The sequence below is a fragment of the Nicotiana attenuata genome, chromosome 6 (assembly GCF_001879085.1).
Source record: "Nicotiana attenuata strain UT chromosome 6, NIATTr2, whole genome shotgun sequence".
Lineage (NCBI taxonomy): Eukaryota > Viridiplantae > Streptophyta > Magnoliopsida > Solanales > Solanaceae > Nicotiana > Nicotiana attenuata.
In genome coordinates, this window is record NC_031994.1 from 73,048,387 (window position 1) to 73,071,439 (window position 23,053).

Sequence of the window (23,053 nt, forward strand, 5' to 3'; positions counted from 1 at the left end):
GGGGAAAATAAAGCCCATATTAAAGGTCGCTTCGACCAAGGCATAAGAGCCATTGCCGCCAGGCCCACACAAATCTAAAAACTTGAGGGTCGAAAGAGCTCGAGTCGAAACCCGACTCGGGGACTGAACCCAAAAGAGTTACCTGAAAATGCCCCAGGGCAAAAAGCATAAGAGCTCAAACGCCAGCTTACACATGAAAGGCCGCTTCGACCCAAGGCGTAAGAGCCATTATCGCCAGCCCACACAAATCTGAAAACTTGAGGGTCAAAAGAGCTCGAGTCAAAACTCGACTCGGAGACTGAACCCAAAATAGTTACCTGAAAATGCCCCAGGGCAAAAAGCATAAGAGCTCAAATGCCAGCTTACACATGAAAGGTCGCTTTGACCTAAAGGCATAAGAGCCGTTGTCGCCAGCTTACACATGAAAGGACGCATCAGCCCAAGGCGTAAGAGCCATTGTCGCCAGCCTGCACGAAAGGGAAAGAAATGATAGGAAGCCAAAAACCTTCTTATGATCCCCAGGGGGAATGTTTACAAATATTTGAAAAACTCTTATAAGGAGAAAGGCAAACAAAATCCTAATCAATTATTGAGCCTACATCTCCGATGGCTTCACCGAGGGTTGCGTCCCATCGGCTACGGGTCCTTCAGTGGCCTCTCCCCCTCCGGGGGCTCCTGTTACGACCCAAACTGGAGGGCCATGACTAGCACCCGGCCATACTTACCGAGTACCAACATACATTTTATCTAACCTTCTTTATTATCTTTTAGGGCTGACGAGATCAATATAAATGGTAGACATGGGTCATGGACAACCAACAATAAAATCTGATGGCATGAACATACATAACATGGGACGACTAGACAATCAAGAAACTATATATAAGGTAAGAGCTGCCACACTACCATGAGAGACTATACAACAAAAACCAGCCGACAAGGCCTACCAAACTATACATGAGTCGACACCTGTCTATGAGCCTCTAAAGGAACATAAGTGTTGCAACATAGCCGGAACAGGGCCCCGACATACCCATAATATCTATAACAAAATGCATACCAAGACCAAGGCAAGTCCGAAGAAGGGATCTCGCCAATCACCGCTGAACAGGACAGCCTACTATGGTGGGGGAGCTGCGCCTGCCTGTCTATCAGGACCTGCAGCACGACATGCAGAGTCCACAAATAAAAGGACGTCAGTACGAATAAAGTACTGAGTATGTAAGGCAGGGAACCATAAGTACGAACAGTAATGTAAGGAGGGACAGAGAATAAACAACCTGTAACATCTGGGTACCTCTAAGGGCTACTGACATGAAATGCGTGATACATATGTATATATACATAAACTTTTAAAACATACGCCTCTGTGAGCATCATCATCATCATATCGTACCCGGCCGTAATAGGCTCGGTAAAAACGTACCCGGCCACGTGGAGCTCGGTAAAACCCAACTGATCAGTGGTTGCACAATAGGTGTTGTACCCGGCCGACTATAGCGCGGCTCGGTAGAGTAAAATAGATACATATATATAATGCATGCTCGACTCATGGACTCATGTTCTAAACCTTTCGGAGTGACGTAAGGTCGGTATCCTCTGTACACGTTATTAGGACTAACTCTTCACCATGAACCTTATAAGAATCAGGAAGTACCAATAACATTGATAACATAAGAATAAGAGAAGCAACATCAACATCAATCGTTCCATAAGAGGGGAAACAATGTAAGTACTGCTAGCTTCTAAGAGTAGAGTATCTTTGGAAGCTCGTTCATTACATTATGTACAATCGGAGTCGTGCAAAAGAAGGAAAGGGATAGCCTCACATACCTTGTATATACTGCCCCAATCTCAAGCTATGCAATTTTCACGACTCCTTAGTCTACAATAAGAGAAACGATACTATAGTTACCATTCAAGCGTCATAACTATTATGTATCGACCACAACCTATTTTACGATGAAACGGACAGCACCTCCCCTATATATATGACTTCACACAATTCCAAACAATCACCAAACAGCCCAAACAACATCAATAATAATCATATTGAGCCTCCCAAAACAGTCCACGCACAACCAAATCAGTTCATACATACGACGGCCACCGTAGTCGTGTCAAACGACCCGGAAATGTTACGAAGAACTACCAGCCCACAACCCTACATCTATATGGTGTTTCTCCACACCCTTCCTCCTCCAAAACTCCACAAAACAGTAGTAAAACACGCAGCCCAAAAGCAACACAAAACAGTCCACAAAACAGTCCGCTACAAGTGAATAACTCGAACTCACGGCTTCCGATCACCGTCCCGTGAGTTCTTACATGTATAGAACGAATTACCATGAATTCACAGCAGAATAAATGTATGAAAGATAGCAGTAAACTCACCTTACTTGTTGGATAACTCATCCCTTATCTTGGTTCTTCAAACTCTAGGGTTTACCCCCAATTTGAACTTGAAAGAGAGGGAAAATCAATTAGGGTTTGTGGATAATTTTTGGGAGGAAGTTTGCAGGGGTTTAGGTCTGGTTATTTGTGAAATATAATGAGGGATATATTGCAGAAGATAAGCCTTTTAATGGGCTCTTTGTCTGACCCGAAATTGCCTCTTTTTGGGCTATCATTTAACCAAGTAGGTGACCCACCTACTTGTCACCTAGCAGCTTGTGCAGTCTCGCAAAAATATCTATATCTCTGTACTCCAATGTCGTATTGATAAAAGGTTTAATGCGTTGGAAACTAGATTCATAGATCTTCAATTTGGTGGGTAGATCACCCCGTAATTCCAAGTATATTGGGAGAAAAGCTTAATAACATTTGACCTAAAGTTTAAGTAAAACTATGAACTTAAGTTGCAACAACTCTTGTCGACTTTTGTTTCATAACTCGTTTGACTTCAAGACTATGATACGGATATTTTATAATTCATATACCTTAAAATAAGACCTCTTGAGAGTATTAAGCACCCCTAGGTTTACCCAAAAATACGGCTGACAACATCCTTGATTCGTTTAACTTCTAATACTTGTTAACCACCCTTATACACCTTTGTATCATTTAAGACCAATAGGATTAATCTCTTATCATCTCAAAGATAATCTCTTCATGGATTTACGTCGACGACCTTATGGCATGAACTAACGTATGTGAATATGGATTGTAACAGCTCCGCCATCGTTTTTGTCTCCTCTTGAGCCACTGCCCGACACACCTCCAAAAGTAAGCAAGGCAGGATCTCTCCTCCCCAGGGTCTTCACCTTCCCGGTCTGAGTGCTGGGTCCAATAGCATCCTCTTTATGCAAAGACATAAGAGCCTCAGCTTCGGTTTTGATACCGGATAGTGCAGCTACCAGCTCGTAATGGAGACCTCTGTACTTATCACTATCCTCCCTCGCATCACTGAGCTGACGCCCGACTAGGGTCACTTTCTCCTGGAGGGCATCCCTCTCGGAAGTTATCTCCCTTACGCACCGTTTGAGTTCGGAGACTTCAAAATCTCTGGCCCGGAGCTCCTCCCTCAACAGAGCGCCTTCCTTCTAAAAGTGCACAAACCAGGTCGGAGATGTTAAGACACTGAGATCTGGCAAAAATATTAATAAAATCGAACAAGGACTAGATAACCTATTTAGTAAGATGAGCTTTCTCGAGCTCATGAGGGATCACCTCACCCCGATACCGGGCGAAAGTATGACTATAAAGCGCCTTGGCCTGAACCACGGAAAAAGACAAGTTAGAAAGACAAACATCAGAAAAACCAAGGCCAGAGCGACAGACAGGGTTCGCACGGGTTACCTTCTCACAGATCCTGCTCATCCCACCAAAGACAAGTGAAGCATCGATCTCAGGGATTTCCTCGGGAACGGTTGGAAGCCCCCCGAGTACACCTCCGCCTTTGATAGGTCTCTTTGCTTCGGAATTATCTACGCGCGGGGCATCTTGCACTCCCATAGGAGATAGGGTCGTTCTGAGGGGAATCAATCACAACCACGGCACTAGCAGGATTGATCGAGACCATCCCTTGTCCATTCAGGGCCCCAAGACTAGGCCCCTCCGAAAGATCTACTGAAGGCACCCCTGCCCGAGGGAAACCCTGATCATCGGCCAGCTCGGAGGCTACACCTGGTGCCCCCTCAGTTGTCTCCCTGCTACAAAGCTGGATCGCAGCACCCTCAGACTCCGGCTCGGAAGCCACCACTTCCACGGCCCAAGGGTCGGCCAGGTTTGTCGCTCCCTCAGATGCCGTCGAGAAGCTATTTTCTCCCTCGTCGTCAACTCGAGTTAGGGCCGCCGGGCCTCAGTTTCTTCTGCCTTCATCTTCTTGGATTCCGAGGGTCCGTCTGTCGGATCCCGTTGTCTCTTTTTCCCATCATCGGATACCAAAGCGCCTTTCTCACCAGGCAATGCTCCCTTGATCAAAGGGACCTCCCCCAGTCCTACATAAGTGCAAGGGGTAAATGCAGGAAACAAGAATGCTGCTAATAGCGACTCGGGTTAAAGAATATGACTACGGCAGGGGTAAAGGCTCACCGTGATCTTTAGCCTCCCACCGTGCTTGAGATAAACCATGCCACACCCGCTCGACATATGGGCAAATCGAATTCAGACGACCGACCCAATTGGGGAGGTCCGTAACCGTGCCGGTATAGATTGCCACGGCTGCATTATCAAAAAAAATTCAATGCATTCTAACATAGTCAAAGAAAAGCAAGGAACGCTAGATAACGTGTCTACTTATGTTCCACATTCCACCTCTCGGGGAATGGCATCCTTTCCACCGGGATTAGGTCAGAAGTCCTTACTCGGATGAAGAGGCTTATCCATCCCCCATTCCCGAGCTCTTCGGTACAGGCGAAAAGGGCCTTTGGGCCTCGGCAGCGAAGCTTCATCAGACCCCCACGGAAGAAACGAGGGTTGTACATCCTGATCGGATGGTCGAGAGAGAATGGCATCCCCTCGACCATGTTCACATAGTACCTGATCGTATGAACAACGCGCCAGAATGAAGGATGAATTTGGCCAAGAGTCACTTGATACCGTTGGCAGAAGTCGAGAATCACGGGATCGATCACGGGCGAGGACGGTCCCACCAGCCCTAAGGTAAACGGGTAAGTATACACACTTAAAAAACCGGCTTTGTATGATCGTAACATCCTCCCCTCGAGCGGGGATCTCCACAAGCACCGCGTACCCTAGTGACAATCAGCTCTCACTCTTCCGACATCTGTTATCGAGCTAATGTACTGAGTCACGGGCTAACAGCGTCCTGGCTTCGAAGAGGGCTTCTCGACCTTGAAATCAGAAGCCATCGTGAAAATTCTGGGGACACATTCCTCAGCACGAAGAGGCATTGCCACTTCACCCTGAGATAGAAGCGAGGAGGACAAGGTTGCGTTCTCCTGAGAAACGGAGGCGAAAGTTCTCGCCATCCCTAGAAAATTCCTGAAGAAAAAGGGAAGTTGCGCTCTTAAAGAAGAATGAGAGTAAAGAAAGAAGGAACCTTTTATGGGGTTCGAAAATGCAGTAAGTTGGAAGGAACGAAAAGGGGAGTATTTATAGAAACCCCATGTGCGCGTCGAAGAAGGCCAAGGAGGCGGCTTACTGCCATAATCAATGCGAAGGCCTTCAAGGGCTGTGTATATTATCTTCTTGGCACCGTATGGCTGCCATCGTTGCAAGAGTATCAGAGGGGGGTGAAAATTCAAGGTCGTCTCTAATCGCTTTCACTCTATGAAACGCGGAGACTATCTGTGTTGGGTAAAATCGAGGGGTCCAATTTCCCTGTTACCATGATGCCCCATAAGGACACTTCCCGAGGCTCGAGACTGGGGTCGAGGTTCACCTTTGAGGGATTGTCGTTGTTCGATCTCGGAGCCTTGCAGACCAATGGATATATTGAGAGAAATGGGGAGTTCCCAAGATACACAGCTAGGGCTGATAGAGCCTAGTGGACTACCCTAACCCTGAATCATGGTGTCATATCTAGCTGTCCCATCTCCGCTTCTTTGTCTATAATACATTTTGTACTATATTGAGACTCCCCTCCTATATAAAGGGGATCCCTGTCATTTTGTAAACCTCTGTTGCTTCAGTTGCTCCACTCGAATATACAAAGAACATTCTCTCTGCTTTCTAATATACTTTATTGTTATTATTGCTTTCATTTATTATCTTCATACTTGTTCATCATTTATTTCTTATCATTGGCCATAAAGAGCCTTCATTAATTTTGTTATAACTGTTAGTCACGCCCCGATCGCCCCCGATAGCTCACTATCGGGCCACGATACCGACCTCGAGGTCTCCGTATCGACAGGCTTGAGGCCCCGATTGTTAGCCTCTCGGTTTGATTATCGCCTTACCTTTAGCTCTCATTTCGTCTCTAAACTTCATACACATAGCATCATCTGCTTAACAACTAGCATAAAAATAGATCACGTATTTTTAGAATCCCATCAACAAATTTAATTGTTATTACCATTTTCACGGTAAACATATATATACTTTCAAAATATTACATATGCAGTTATAAGCATGCATAAGTATTTTTATATATTTTTTTATTGTTTTAAAAGCTCCAAATCAATTTATTTCTTCTGCTTTTATTATATAAATATCCAATAATTATCCTTCCTACTACTTTAATGATGATTTAGCCATCTAAATTCATTTTTTATGCCAACATAGTGTTTGAATATTGTTAGTGCATTTTTGTAATTATATTTACTTTTTTTAAGATAAATTACACATCTTTGCAATAATAGCCCTTACTAATGTATAATTACATTATTTATGCATAAAATGATATTTTATATTTTTAAAATGTTAAATAAATTTTTAAATCATTTTAGTGCACAAAGATATTTTTGGTACTCATTTATTATTTTTTATAAATTATTTAGTTGTTAAAATTAGCTATTTAAAATCTGGCCCTATTTTCTACTTCAATTATGATCCAAATTTGACCCAATACCCAGCCTGTCACGACCCGGATTTCCCACCCTCGGGAGTCGTGATGGCGCCTACTAATGAGAGCTAGGCAAGCCAACCCTTAGCTGCTTACTTCATTATCACATTGCTTCTTTTTAACAAATATAAGTCAATAACATGAAAACAGCGGAACTTGAATAATTAAGCGGAAGATAACAATTTTTATATCTGAACATGAATTTCTAATACAACCATTTGATTTTCAACTACCCAGAACTGATGTAACAGTTTCACAGACGGTCTAAGAATACTACACATAAAGGTCTGAAAGAAGTAAACTCAACACTGTCTCCGGAAATACATGAAAGAAACAGGAATGTAGATGAAAGGAGACGCCAGGGCCTGCGAACGCCTGCAGGGCTACCTCGGGTCGCCTGATGAATAAGATCCGGAAATCTTGCTGCGGTCCGAAACCTGGATCTGTGCAAAATAGCACAGAGTGTAGTATCAGCACAACCGATCCCATGTGCTGGTAAGTGCCTAGCCTAACCCCGGCGAAGTAGTGACGAGGCTAGGACCAGACCAACAAATAAACCTGTGCAGTTATATAATATACAGTGGAAAGTAAAGCAGAAATAAACAAGTAGAGATGGGAGAGGGAAACATGCTTCGGGAAATAACAAGTAAAAAACAGAATATCAAGAGAACTATAAAGGGAAAAAAAATCCAACCACTAACAAGAATAAGGAAAACAGAGGCCGATTTCACTTTCTTTTCACATCTTGTTGCAGGCGTGCAACCCGATCCCATTTCCTGTATCTCGTGGCAGGCGTACCACCCGCTCCTAATTCATTATATTCATTATATCTCGTGGTAGGCGTACCACCCGCTCCTATTTCATTATATCTTGTGGTAGGCGTACCACCCGATCCTATTTTATTAAATCTCGTGGTAGGCGTACCACCCGCTCCCATTTCATTAACTCTTGTAGTAGGCGTACCACCCGCTCCCATTTCATCATATCAACAGTTCTTCCAAAAGAAATTTACTCTAACAAACGCAATAATCAATGTGAATTTATAAGACAACAAGTACACAGAAATTATGATTCACTGAGGAAGACAAATAATGACAATTAGCAATTAATTATGGACTTTAAGGAGCAATTTGGCAATTTAATATTTAATATGTTAAATGTCAGATGGCAATTAAGTCAAATAAACACGTAGCAATTATGGCATAAATTCAAGGCATAACGTTGCGCAAGGATACATTAACTCAATAATAACAAGTAACACAATAAAGGAAAATGGCAACATAAAGAATCACAGTAATAATGGAATAAGACAACTAATGCACTTGAACTGATAACAACAAGAAATCATAACAAACGGCCAGGGATTACCCTCATGCAAATATGGAGGCAGGTATTAGCCTCATGCAAATATAGAGGCAGGGATTAGCCTCATGCAAGTGTGTGGTACAGGGCTTAGACCCATGCAAAGAATAAATAGCAAATAATAGTAGCATATTTTTTTCTACTAGAGATATATTCGGTATCTGATAGCCCGATTGATAGTGATATATTTGCGGATGTTACCGTTACGTCAGATGTGCATGCGCTCAAAGAAAAATTGTATGTTTTGTGAGGGGGAGGTTGGTTCGTGCCTTTGTCCGCTGGCCTTGCTTCGCTCCGTTCTGGGGCCTTGTTTGAGTTTGCCTGGGTAACACCTGACTGTACAAAAATAGAGTTTTCGAAACTATGCNACAAACGGCAATAAGTGCACGACATCACCCTTCGTGCTTTTATTCTCTTCCTCACCCAAACAACAATCACAAACAAGGGCAAGGGAATAAACAAAATGGTAATAGAAATCCCGGCAAGGGAACACAATTAAACAATTAAATCCCGGCAAGGGTACAACATCAATAATCTCAACGTTCCGGCAAGGGAAATAACTAACAAAGCAACAATATCCCGGCAAGGGAACAATTTAGTAACTCTTTCTCTTTCTTTCACTTTTATTTCATAACTCACTTTACCACTTGAGCCAATGCTCCAAAGGGTTCAGTCATCTCATATGCTTTCACAGTTTATAATATAACTTGAGCCAATGCTCCACGATGTACAAAAATCACAATGACTTCCTTAACTTTTCCACAACAAATAGAAATCACTTCTAAGGCATAGGTTATTCAATGAAATCATGAAAATCACATTATGAGACCCACGGACATGCTAGACACCAACGTATAGATACTCGTCACCATGCCTATACGTCGTACTCAACAATAATCATGTAGCAAATAGGACTCGACTCCTAATCCCTCAAGCTAAGGTTAGACCAAACACTTACCTCGATGCTTTGAACTCAACTCAAGCCCCAACTATAGCTTTACCCCGTGATTCCACCTTCAATCCGCTCGAATCTAGTCACAAGTCACTTAATTACTTTAATAAACACTAAATGAATCAATTTGAATGCAAAAAAATAAATTTTCCAAAGTTTTGCCCAAAATTTCCAAAATCGCCCCTGGCCCACGTGGTCAAAACCCGAGGTTCGAACCAAAACCCGGTTACCCATTCGCCCACGAACTCAAATATGTAATTTATTTTGAAATCGGACCTAAAATTGAGGTCCAAATCCTCAATTTTTTGAAAAACCTAGGTTCTACCCAAAACCCCCAATTTCACCCATGAAAATCATTGATTCTAAGTGGAAAACATGTTAAATGATGTTAATGAGTGAAAGAATTAAGTAAAAATTGACTTACAAATGATTTGGGATGAAACTTGTTCTTGAAAAATCGCCTAAGGAGTTGTATTTTGAAAGTGGGGTGAAAAATGGCCTAAAATTCGACTAAGTATGAAAATTGCTGGGCTGCGGATATGGGAATTGCGAACTGGAGTTCGCAATTGCGAACCCCGACCATTTGTGGGAAATGCGAAGCTGGGTTCGCATTTGCGAACCCTTCCCATTTTGCCAGGCCTCGCATTTGCGATGAAATGGTCGCATTTGCGAGCCATTGAGTTTCGCATTTGCGAGAAACAAGATCGCATTTGCGATCAGTAGGCCAAGTCCCAGGCTTCGCAATTGCGATACAAAGCTCGCATTTGCGAGACACATATGCGCAAATGCGAAGATCACAGAAGAAGCATACCAGATTTTTATTAAGTTTAAAAATGCACTCCGACACCTATCCAAAACTCACCCGAGCCCTCGAGGCTCCAAACCAAATATGCACACAACCTCAAAAACATCCTACGGACTTACTCGCGCGATCAAATCGCCAAAATAACAGCATATACATCGAATCAAGCCTCAAAACTCATGATTTCTTCCAAATTTTTCATAAAACATCAATTTTCATTTTAAGTCCGAAACACGTCAAACGACGTCCGTTTTCAACCAAACTTTACAGAAAGCGCATAAACAATATATAAAACTTGTACCGGGCGCCGGAACCAAAATACGAGCCCGATACCACAGTCTTTTAATCAAATTTCATTTTCATTTTCATTTTCCTTAATCATTTCGAGAAAACAATTTCACACAAAAATTCATTTCTCGGGCTTGGGACCCCGGAATTCAATTCCGGGCATACGCCCAAGGCCAATATTTTCCTACGGACCCTCCGAGACCGTCAAATCACGGGTCCAGGTCCGTTTACCCAAAATATTGACCGAAGTCAAATTTATCCAATTTAATATGAAAATTTAGCATTTTTCTCACAGAATTAATATTTAAGCTTTCCGACTACGCGCCCGGACTGCGCACGCAAATCGAGGTAACCCTAAATGAGATTTCCAAGGCCTCAGAAGTACAGAATGAGTAAGAAAACAGGTGATGACCCTTTGGGTCGTCACATTCTCCACCTCTAAAACAATCGTTCGTCCTCGAACGGACAGAAGAAAGAAGTACCTGAGTCGGGGAAAAGATGAGGATAACGACTCCGCATATCAAACTCGGACTCCCAGGTTGATGCCTCAGGGGGCTGACCTCTCCACTGAACACGCACAAAAGAAAAACTCTTGGATCTCAACTGACGAACCTGCCGGTCTAGAATAGCTACCGGCTCCTCCTCATAAGACAAATCCTTGTCCAACTGGACAGTGCTGAAATCTAACACATGGGCTGGATTGCCGTGATACCTCTGAAGTATGGATACATGGAAAACTGGGCGCACGGCTGATAAGCTAGGCGGCAATGCAAGTCTATGAGCCACCTCTCCCACTCGATCAAGAATCTCAAATGGACCAATGAACCTTGGGCTAAGCTTGCCCTTCTTTCCAAATCTCATCACGCCCTTCATAGGCGACACTCGGAGCAATACCCGCTCACCAACCATGAAAGCTACATCTCGAACCTTACGATTCGCATAGCTCTTTTGCCTAGACTGAGCTGAACGAAGCCTATCCTGAATGATCTTGACCTTGTCCAAGGCCTCCTGAACCAAATCTGTACCCAACAACCGAGCCTCTCCCGGCTCAAACCATCCAACCGGAGACCGACACCGCCTACCATATAAAGCCTCATAAGGAGCCATCTGGATGCTCGACTGGTAGCTGTTGCTGTAGGCAAACTCCGCTAAAGGCAAGAACTGATCCCACGAACCTCCAAAGTAAATAACACAAGCTCGAAGCATATCCTCTAGAATCTGAATAGTCCGCTCGGACTGACCGTCCGTCTGGGGATGAAATGCTATGCTCAAATCAACCCGTGTGCCCAACTCTCGCTGAACTGCTCTCCAGAAGCATGAGGTAAACTGCGTACCCCGGTCCGAAATGATAGTTGTCGGCACACCATGAAGGTGAACAATCTCCCGAATATAAATCTCAGCTAATCTCTCAGAAGAATAGGAGACTGCCACAGGAATGAAACGCACTGACTTGGTCAGCCTATCAACAATAACCCATATCGCATCGAACCTCTTCCGAGTCAACGGAAGCCTAGTAACAAAATCCATAGTAATCCGCTCCCACTTCCACTCGGGAAGCTTAATCCTCTGAAATAAACCACCAGGCCTCTGATGCTCGTACTTAACCTACTGACAATTCAAACAACGATCCACATATGCTACGATATTCTTATTCATCCTACGCCACCAATAATGCTGTCGCAAATCCTGATACATCTTCGCGGCGCCCGGATGAATAGACTACCTGGAGCTATGGGCCTCCTCTAAAATAAACTCTCGAAGCCAATCCACATTGGGCACACAAACTCGCCCCTGCAATCTCAAAACTCCATCCGCATCTAAGGTAACCTGCTTGGCACCTCCTCGCTGCACCGTATCTCTAAGGACACACAAATGGGGATCATCAAACTGCCGATCACGGATACGCTCCAATAATGAAGAACGAGCGATCGTGAAAGCTAACACACGACTGGGCTCAAAAACATCCAGTCTCACGAACTGATTGGCTAAAGCCTGAACATCCAAAGCAAGCGGCCTCTGACTGACCGGAATATAAGCGAGACTACCCATACTGGCTGACTTCCTACTCAAAGCATCGGCCACTACGTTGGCCTTCCCCGGATGATAAAGAATGGTGACATAATAATCCTTCAACAACTCCAACCACCTCCTCTGCCTCAAATTCAACTCCTTTTGCTTGAACAAGTACTGAAGACTCTTGTGATCAGTGAACACCTCACAAGCCACGCCATACAAATAGTGCCTCCAAATCTTCAATGCGTGAACTATGGCTGCCAACTCCAAATCATGAACCGGATAGTTCTTCTCATGAATCTTCAATTGCCTCGAAGCATAGGCTATAACCTTGTCATCCTGCATCAACACTGCTCCAAGCCCAACACGGGAAGCATCACAATAGACTGTATAGGGCCCCAATCTCATTCAATCTCGACCGTTGATCATAGAGATCAACGGCCACAATTAACCCCTTCCTTTTTTAGTTCTAAACGACCCCCAAACCCTCTCATTTCTCACCAACCGCCGCACTGAAATCCCTTCCTCTCCAAAAGCTCTCAAGCCCTAACCCTAATTCACCCACATCGGCGGTCATCTGCTGCCCTTCATGGTGTTTCCCTACCACCACCAGGCCTCTAATGGCCTATCGTACGTTGGTATTGCCATCTCTAAGGTCCTCGAGGGACCTGGGTTAGTTTGCTTGCATCTAGGGCCTTTTGTCGCCTGTTTCAGGCTGTTCCGGTTTGATTCCGAGTAAGATCTTCCTATATCTATGGGTTTCTAAGCTTGCTTCTTCACCTCTGTGTTGCTCTTCTCGAAACCCTAATTTTTTCCTTCTAAACTTCTTAGATCTGGATAGATCTGAAATGGTTTCGACCTATTTCATATGAGTTTTGCAAGAACCTTTTGATTCTTTACAAGAATCGTCTGATTTTCGATTGATTTTTCATTTTTCTCTAAACTAGGGTTTCCGGAAATTTCTTTTTTCAAAACATTTGATAATTTTGAGTGTTTAATCTTCTGTTTACTATATGTTTTAACCGATTTCGTTAGGTTTGCTCTAACCTTAACCTGTTTATACTAATCGCCCTAATTTTTCGACATTCTTTGTTTGGTTTCTGAGTACTTGTGTACTGACTTTGTTCTTGCCTTGGTTCTTGTGATTTTTCTTTAGCCATTTAGATGTCTCGTGATTTTCTTATCCATTATGCCTCTACTATGTTTCTTGATTCAACTTTTCTACTGATTCTATATGTCTATGTTCATTCTGACTATTCATGGTAAGACTGTATTTTTTCTCCTTAAATCAGGGTTGTTTGGAATTTTTGATTTACCGATTTGCTTCGTTAAAACCTATGTGTTGAATCTGGACTATTCCTTTCTTGCCTATTTGAATTGTCTGTGATATTTGATAGCCCTTTACGTGATTTTCTCTTAAACTCTTGATTATTCTGAAGTTCTTATTTTTGGTTTTATTTGAACTCTTTTCCTTAACAAAGTCTTTGATTCTTACTGCCCTACTCGGTTTGATTGAACTTCTTGCCTTAATTAGCTTTCTCTTGCCTTATTTATTATTTTCTGATTCTTGCCAATTGTTTCCTTAACTGAACTCCTGTTCATTCACCCCTAATTACCTACTCTATACCCAAGTCTTACTTGATTCCCTTCCTTAAATACATGTCTTTCTTTTACCGTTGATTGATTATCCCTTGATTAAGGGGAAGACATACTGATTTATGTTTGTGATTGATTCTGTAAATTTCCTTAATTGCTACATGATTGATTGTTTACCTTATTTTGCTTAACTCTTGACTACTATATATACCTTTACCTATTCTCACTTTTGAACACGAACACTAGTTCCTCCACACTCTCAAAAACTCTCTATTCTCTTCTGTTACTTGCAATTCTCACTAACCCAGCCGGCTATAAGCCAAGGCTGGCTATTTGCACCATCTCTGCTATATACCTTGTATTCTCTCCTTAACTAGTATGTCCTAATTCAATTCAAATCCCAAAACTATGTGTTTCTTTGTTGTTTCAGTTCATTAGTTGTGGCTTTCAGTCCTGTGTATTATTTTACTATCATGTTGCTCAATGTATAACATCATGCTTAGATTACACTGCCTGATTACTGTATCACTCAGCATGCTTAAGTTTGTTTTGTTAAAAGCTGTAATTAGTATATTGCTTAGCATGCCCCAATCCTGCTTTAGATAATTGCATGAACCCTGTTTGTTCACTAGTATGTTCAAGCTGCATTGTTTGATTACTGTCTCACTCATGTGTATTGGTCATGGTTAAAGATCTATGTGTTCTCAGCATGTCTTTGTAACTAACTTGTCAATTCCAAGACTTCTTGAAGAGTCTGTGTTTTTGTCTACTTTCAATAAGGTGCATTCTATGTGTCCCTACCCCTCTCTCCTTGTGTGAAGTCTGCTTGCAAAAATGTCTTCTGAGGCTGTTCTGAGACTAGTATGCTGATTTCAAAATATTCCTTTTTTATGTTTTTCCAACTACTGTTTTATTCAAACCAGTACAGGTTTTCAGAAAACTCTTTCATTCCTAAGACCTAAGACCTTCTTTGTACTGTTTACTAAACTCTTTCAAATCATTATGCACTCTCACACTACTCTTAGATTACTAAGTCCTGCCCCTCTGGTATGTGTACTGTCTGAGAGCCTTTTCGACTGATTTTTGCTTTTGATTATTTTGAGGGAAAAAACAAAAGGAAAACGGATATCTACAATTTCTTCTATTAGCTCATTGTGCGGCTTAAATGTAAGAATGTTACTTTCCGTGGCTGCTAGGAGATAAATCCTCTTTTGTCTTCTTTGGCAACTTATAATACTATTATTTATACTATATATAGCTAGCGTTGTCGTACGATTAATTCCACTAACTTCTGTGCCAAGATTATTGAGCTTTCAACCTATGCTTTTCATTGACCAAAATTATTGCCCACTCCATTTGTTTTAATTTCCATCATCCCCAGGATGACTTGTAACCCCTTCTTTTCTATTAATAGATTCATCACTCATTATGCCTCACTTATATTCTTTTAGGATTAACATAGTACAGGGGTTTAAGAATACAAATTTTAAATATAACGGGTGTATCTTCAACTTAATCTTATTACATGGATGTTTAGTGTAATTTAATATATATTTTTAAGAAAATGTTCTCTGAAATACATGTTCCAGCACAACTGTTCTTCTCGTCCCCATGAAATGCTTCTTTATTGTCTAAATATAAGCGATATGTAATGTACATAATGGACTATAAATAGATCTATGACTCGAATTATTAACCATGCTTGTGAAAATTGATGCAGAAAGTGGGTTTAACCTTATTCTCTAAAATTAAGCTAAGGGAAAATAGGTAAAGTTATGACCTTTACCTATCTGGAATGTGATGAAAAGAGCAAACAGGCCACAAGAAAAAGGCTGCTGAATTTGGTGTGTTTTTTATTTTTTTTTTATTTTTTTTTGCGGCCTTAAGAGCGTCAGAAGATGTGGGCGTGGGCGAGAAAGCAAGCACCTAATATATTGTTATTTTATTTTGGCAATAACGAAATTTGAAGAATAAAGTATGTTAGACATTTGTTACTATTATCACAAAAGAAATAGTGTTCATAGTGATTAGTTATATTATATGCACAGGTGTATCCAAAATTTAAAAGTGACAGGAACATTATCGTCTAATAAAATGACAGTACATTGAAAAAGTTGTGTTTCTCAAATTGACCAATGCAATCGCCTAAGCTTTGAGTTCTAATTCAACTTTAAACTCTTTATTTTATCCTTAATGAAAAGCGTTTATAACCATACAAATCTCATGGCCCCACAAAGCTTTTAACATTTAAGCTTTTAAGATTACAAGTTTCAAAAGTCTTCTTTTGTTTTTTTTACTCCGTGTTGAGTCCAACTCTAAATTGAAACGGATGGAGTATTTAATAATTATATCTATCTCAGAATATTCCGTAGGGCAAGGTAGGGGAGTACAGTCCAGAAGAGTTGTACCCTGGCTGTTGGGTTCAAATGCTTAATTGTTTACTCAAACGATACCAAAGGTCACTGAGTGGTTCTCTATATTTATCATATACAAAAAAATTGCACTCTCCTTTCTAATTAACCTAGCTGCAACTCTCCCATTTTGTTTCCACTTTGCACATTCGTGAGATACAAAAGCAAAAGATGTATATAATCAACTTAATTTTTGCCATACCACAGAACAAATGCCTTCTTTTACTATATTATTCACAAGTAGTACTAGTATTTCCATGTGAACGTTAGGCCTTTTATTAGGAGAAAACAACAACGAAATTTTATGCCTTCAATTTGAGCCTTTTACCACCCTCAGAGAGAGAGAGAGAGTTATTCTTGCTTCTTTCTTGAAACTCATTGCGAGTTTATTATTAACATAGAAAAAGAGATTGATCGTACTGCATAAAAACATTAGAAGATTAATATAGTCAAAAAAGAAGGTCTGAAAAGGGTTGCTTCCACAAAGAGAACAAGGTCAGAGATGGAATCATTGTGGGGCAATAACTTAGTTTAACTATATTATTTACTAACCCATGATTATCATTTAGATAGTAGTCAAACATTTGTTCTTTATTAATTTCTTAAATAAATGCTAGAGCTGATCTCCACCCACCCAGAGAGATCATTTGCATATTAAGATAAGATTTCTCCTTCATATTTCTCCCCTTGAAGATTCCTTTCCTTTCTTTTAAAGATCTTTCTTTTCCTGCATGTTGAGATGAAGGACTACTTAGCGTCTGGGTCCAAATATAAAACATAACTTGGACTTCCTTTATTTAATGTACATATTAGTTGGCTAAGGGATCCGGGTTAGGTCCATTGTATATACATATAGATATTGTAATAGAATTTCTAGACTATTCGATTCATTTTATAGAGAAGAAATGAAAGTCGGTTCTCTCAATTATCTTTGTATCTTCTTCTTCTCAAACCCTAATCTCATCTCCATGATTTCGATATTGCTGTATGTTTTCATGGTATCAGAGCTACGCATGTGAAAGATCTTGTCATTCTCGTTGGTCCGGTGTTACCCTTCACCATATTTGGTTGAGTTTCGTGGTCTCGTCAGTGAGACGATTTTCTCGTCAGAAATTCATTTTTTTTAATTTTCTTGTGATCCTTCTCTGGAATCCGTCTGTAATCGAGTGGAGGATGCCCAATCGTTGCTGAAGTCTTTTTGATTCCAAGATTTGGTGGTGAATTTTAAGAATTCTCGAACTAGGGTTTGTTACGGTTCATACCTGGTTTGGATTCGTCTTCAAAATTGATGGTCTTTGATATGTGAAGGCTATAACTTCTTCTAGTGCTGAAGAAGAGGGAAATTTCGATCTATTGCTCATAAGTAATCCTTTCCTAGACTGCAAGTTATTTCTCATATTAGTCTCTTGTTCTTTCTCGCATGTGTTTTTCTAAGGGACTTGTTGTTTTGTATTGAGTATTGAATATAACGGGAATCGATAGTTCTACTCCTTCCAGTTCTACATACTCCTCTAACCCTTCTAGTCCTCTCCATCTTCACTCCTCTGATGTTCTTGGGTCGTGCTTGGTGACAGTTCCTTTCTCCGGTACTGGTTATGGAGGTTGGAAAAGGAGTACGGTGGTTTCCTTGTCTGCAAAAAATAAGATTGCATTCATTGATAGAACTTGTCCTAAACTGCCTGATAATTCTCCAACACTTCAACAATGGAACAGATGTAATAATATGGTAATATCTCGGATAACCAATTCCTTAACCCCAATTATTGCTGAATCTGTACAATATTCTGAAACTGCTGAAAGTATTTTGAGACGGTTAGAGAGTAGATATGGTGCGGTCAATGGAACCAAAGTCTTTGAACTTAACAAGGAACTTGCATTTACTTCTCAGGGTTCCTCAGATATAGCCTCATACTTTAACAAACTTAAGAAACTATGGGATGAGTTAGAGATGATGCGTAAGAAACATTCAAATTCTTGTGTCTGTCCTGCCAAGTCTGGTACTAAAAAGGAAGAGGAAGAAGATAAAGTACACCAATTCGTGATGTTTTGATGATCTAAAAAACTTACTGTCAAAGAACCAGATAAGGAACCTGACACACTTGGTACACAACACAAATCAAGGGACTCCAGCTAATGTGAGCTGCTATGTTTTCAGAAGATAAAGGATCAACACAGGGACCTGATCCCCTTGTGTTTCCCCGACAACAGTACGAAAGCCAACTATCTACAGCAGGAAAGTGACTGCCTGCACTATACATGCAGACAGTGCTGCACACTACAGCAGTCACTCCCCTTTGACCAACCAAGTGGTTACATCATTCAAGTGATGTCATCTCAGTTGTATTAACAAAGAGCATTACAACAAAACATGACTTGAAGACTTGAGAATTCATTTAAGCACTCCAACCATTTTGCCTGCCAAGCATTCAATTCTCAAGTGCATCAAGAACAAAGAACAACACTACTACGCACCAGTTCGTACAGCAAGTATCTTGTATGTCCTTAGTTGAGTTGTAACTTTGTAATTGTTCTTCATTGTAATTCCTACTTTGCTTATCTAAAATCGTTACTTAGGAACCCCTTGTAAACCATAAACCTTTAGTGTTTGTGTCGTGACAAGAGTTAGTCATGAGTTGAAGTCTTTGTAATAGGTGTATTGCAAAGTGACTTGTAATAGGTGTATTACAAGTTAGTGAGGGATTAAGAGTTTGATTTCTAGACTGCGTAGGTTGTAGTCTAAAGTTGCTCATAGTGAAGTTGAAATCCTACCAGTGTAGGTCTTGGTTTTTTATCCCCTTGAGCAAGGATTTTTCCACGTAAAAACTCTCTGTTCCATTTACTTATTGTTTTATTAGCACTATCAGTGGGAACCAATAGAGGACATGGTCTCTATATAATTTGGTGGACTCATATATTCTATCAATTGGTATCAGAGCGGGTTCTTTCTATCAGGTTAACACCCAAAAAGGATCCTCATGGTTGCTAAATTTTGAAGAAGGTCAGTCTACGTATAGACCACCCAGGTTCAATGGGCAGTACTATGGGTGGTGGAAGACAAGAATGCATGACTTTATCATGGCAGAAGATTCTGAGTTGTGGGATGTTATTTGTGATGGTCCTTATGTCCCAACAAAGAAGGTTAGAGATCCTCCTGTGACGATGCCAAAAACTAGGTAAGAATACAACGACGCAGATAGGAAAGCTGCTTAGAAAAATTTTCGTGCCAAGAAAATTTTGGTGTGTGGCATAGGACCTGATGAATACAACAGGATCTCAGCCTGTCAATCTGCGAAGGAGATATGGGAAGCTTTGCAAATAGCTCACGAGGGAACCACTCAAGTAAAGCAATCTAATATTGACATGCTCACCACCGAGTATGAACTCTTCAGAATGAAGGACGATGAATCCATTCAAGACATGCACACAAGATTCACTTCCATCATAAATGAGCTACACTCGCTTGGTGAAATCATTCCTAGGAACAAGCTCGTGAGGAAAATTCTCAATGTCCTGCCCAGTTCATGGGAGAGTAAAGTGAATGTCATTACTGAAGCAAAGGATTTGCAAGAGCTGACCATAGATGAGCTAGTCAAAAATCCGAAAACCTACAAAATGAAGAAGAAGAAGAAGGACAGTGAAAGAAGAGAACCAAAGAAGGAAAAGAACCTGCTACTCAAAGCTGAAAGCAATGACTCAAGTGAGGAGGACAGTGACATGGCTTACTTAACCAAAAGGTTTCTAAAGATGGTCAGAAGAAACGGAGGGATGCCAAAGAGAGGCAGTTCCAGCAGACCAAAGAATTATGACCTTTGTCATAAATGTGGAAAGCCAGGGCATTTTATCAAGGATTGCTCTCTCCTGAAGCAAGAACATTTCAAGTACAACCCTAATAAAGCAACAAAGAGGAACCTGGTTCCTGACAAACGCTTCAAAAGAAAGAATGCCGCTGACAATGTTGTGAAGCAAGCTCTTGCAGCATGGGGAGATTACTCCAGTGAGTCTGAAGAAGAAATTGATACAGGTGATAGCTCTATGATGGCAGTTGAAAGTGATGCAAATGAATATGATTTAATATTTGATTTGATGGCTCAATCTGACAATGATGAAGAAGATGACAATGATGAGGTAAACTTCAGGGATGTTCAGAGAAATCTGAAATCCTACTCTCCTAAGAAACTCATGTCATTAGCAAATGTGTTAATTGATGCCTATCAAAGTCTTGTAGATGATATGGATGCCTTGACCATAGAGTTAGGAGATGCTGAACAAACTAGAGATGACTTGGTAGTGTGTGTGGTTGATCTGAAGGAAATAATAAGTGATCTAGAGAATGAAAATGTGGCTTTAACTAAAAAAATTGTTAGTGTAGAACATGAAAGAGACGACTTGATGGTAGTAGTTGTTGACCTAAAACAAACCATTGAAAATCTAAGTATTGAAAAGAATGACTTAGTGGAAAAAATTGATGCCTTAGAGCAAGAAAGAGATGACCTCCTAGTTGTGATTATTGATTTGAGGGAAAAAATAGAGGAACTCAAAGAAGAGTGTGGGTCTGGGAGGACTAATAAAGGAAAAGGAGTTGCTAGTGAAGCACATATCAGGCTAGAAAACGAACTAAATGCTGTATAAATCAGTTTATATGCTGAACTTGAGAAAACTAGACAACTCCAAGCAGAATTGGATAGAGTAAAAAATGATTTTGAAAAGTCTCTTAAGTGGACCTGGTCCTCAAATGCTATTACTGCCATGTATGTTCAAAATGGTGGAAGCAGGCAGGGAATAGGGTTTCAAAGGGAGATAACTCCTTACAACCCTCATAGCAAGTATGTTACTGTACCCGATAATTGGCTGTGTACCCACTATGAGAACAATGGGCATTTCAAAGAAGATTGCCAAGCTAGAGTTCAGTCTCTTCAGAAAAACAAAGTTTTTTCTGAAAGAGTAACTGCTGAAAATGGACCAAGTGCCACTCATAAAAAACGCATGTTACCTACATGGACTTAAAGAGCACTTATTCACCCTCTTGCTTATTACAAGGGACCCAAACTTGCTTGGTTTCCTAAATCTAACCCATGATTCCCTTGTGCAGGGAACAGTGAAAGGAAGCAGTCAACAATGGTTCATGGATAGTGGATGCTCAAAGCTCATTACTGGGAATTCCATGGACTTTCTTTCACTAAAAGCCCTGCAATGAGGGAGTGTATTCTTTGGCTGTGTGAAAAAGGGATACATTCTTGGAGTTAGAAAGATTGGAAAATCACTCACTCACTCAATTGAGAATGTGTACTACGTCAATGGGCTCAAGTACAGTCCCTTGAGTGTTTCTCAAATATGTGATGAAGGAAACAAGGTGGAGTTCTTGTCAAAGAGATGCACAGTTACTAATCTAGTAACAGGTGAAGTTGTACTGGTGGCCAAAAGGTACAAGAACATCTACGTTGCTGACTTTGAGTCTCTACAAAGTGGTGATCTGAGTTGCCTGAAAGCAGTTGATAATGACGCTGAGCTGTGGCACAGAAGACTGGGGCATGCAAGCTTTTCCCTACTGAACAAACTAGTTCAGAAGGACCTGGTGCATGGTCTGCCCAAGTCAAAGTTCGTGGAGCACAAAGTTTGTGATGCCTGTGCCAGAGGGAAGCATGTGAAATCCTCATTTAATCCTAAGAAAGATGTCAGCACCTCAAAACCACTTGATCTCCTTCATAGGGATCTCTGTGGCCCTATGAGAGTGCAAAGTAGAGGAGGAAAAAGATACATTTTTGTGATAGTGGACAATTATTCCAGATTCACTTGGACGCTTTTTCTTAGATCAAAAGATGAGACATTTGAAGTGTTTGTAGCCTTTGTGAAGAAAACTCAAGTGAAGATGAATTCAAAAGTAGCCTGCATAAGATCAGATCATGGAACAGAATTTGACAATGCCAAGTTAGATGATTTTTGCAACGAAAATGTGATTACCCATAACTTCTTAGCCCCCAGAACTCCACAGCAAAATGGAGTTGTGGAATGAAAAACAGAAACCTTGAAGAAATGGCAAGGACAATGTTTATCGATAGTGGGATTGCGAAGAACTTCTAGGCTGAAGCTGTCAATACTGCCTGCTACTTGGTGAATAGGTGCATGATCAGGTCTCTCTTGAATAAAACTCCCTATGAGTTGCTGAATGGAAGGAAGCCCAAGCTGACTCACTTAAGAACATTTGGGTGCAAATGCTATGTTCTCAACAATGGAAAGGATCAGCTTAGAAAATTCGATGCTAAGAGTGATAAAGGAATCCTCTTGGGATATTCTTCTCAATGTAAAGCCTACAAGGTCTACAATAAGCGAACTCAGTGCATAGAGGAGAGTGTACATGTAATCTTTGACGAGTCCTACCTTTCCTATGAGAAAAGCAACAAGGGTGATCAGGATGGAGAGCCCCTGCTAGTTCCAAGTGAAGTCATTGATATGGCAAATGGAAAGGCAGACATGATGAGTCAAGTGAAGGAGTCAGGTGAAGACAATGCAGTTCCTTCCTCATCAGCTGCAGAGGAACTAGGTACCACAATTACAACTACTGAAGCTGAAGAAAGAGTGGTTGATGCAGTTCAAAGTACTCCACAGGTTGCTAAGAGAAGAATTCAAGGGAACCAGTCAGACTTACCCAGCTCCTCAACAAA

General features: G+C 41.0%; 1 protein-coding gene across 1 annotated transcript; it reads left to right on the forward strand.

Annotated features, from left to right (window-relative positions):
- On the forward strand, positions 5,522–18,444 carry LOC109227977. Its single transcript, XM_019393163.1, has 2 exons — positions 5,522–5,526; positions 17,877–18,444. Exons 1-2 carry the CDS (start codon positions 5,522–5,524, stop codon positions 18,442–18,444), a joined length of 573 nt encoding a protein of 190 aa, XP_019248708.1.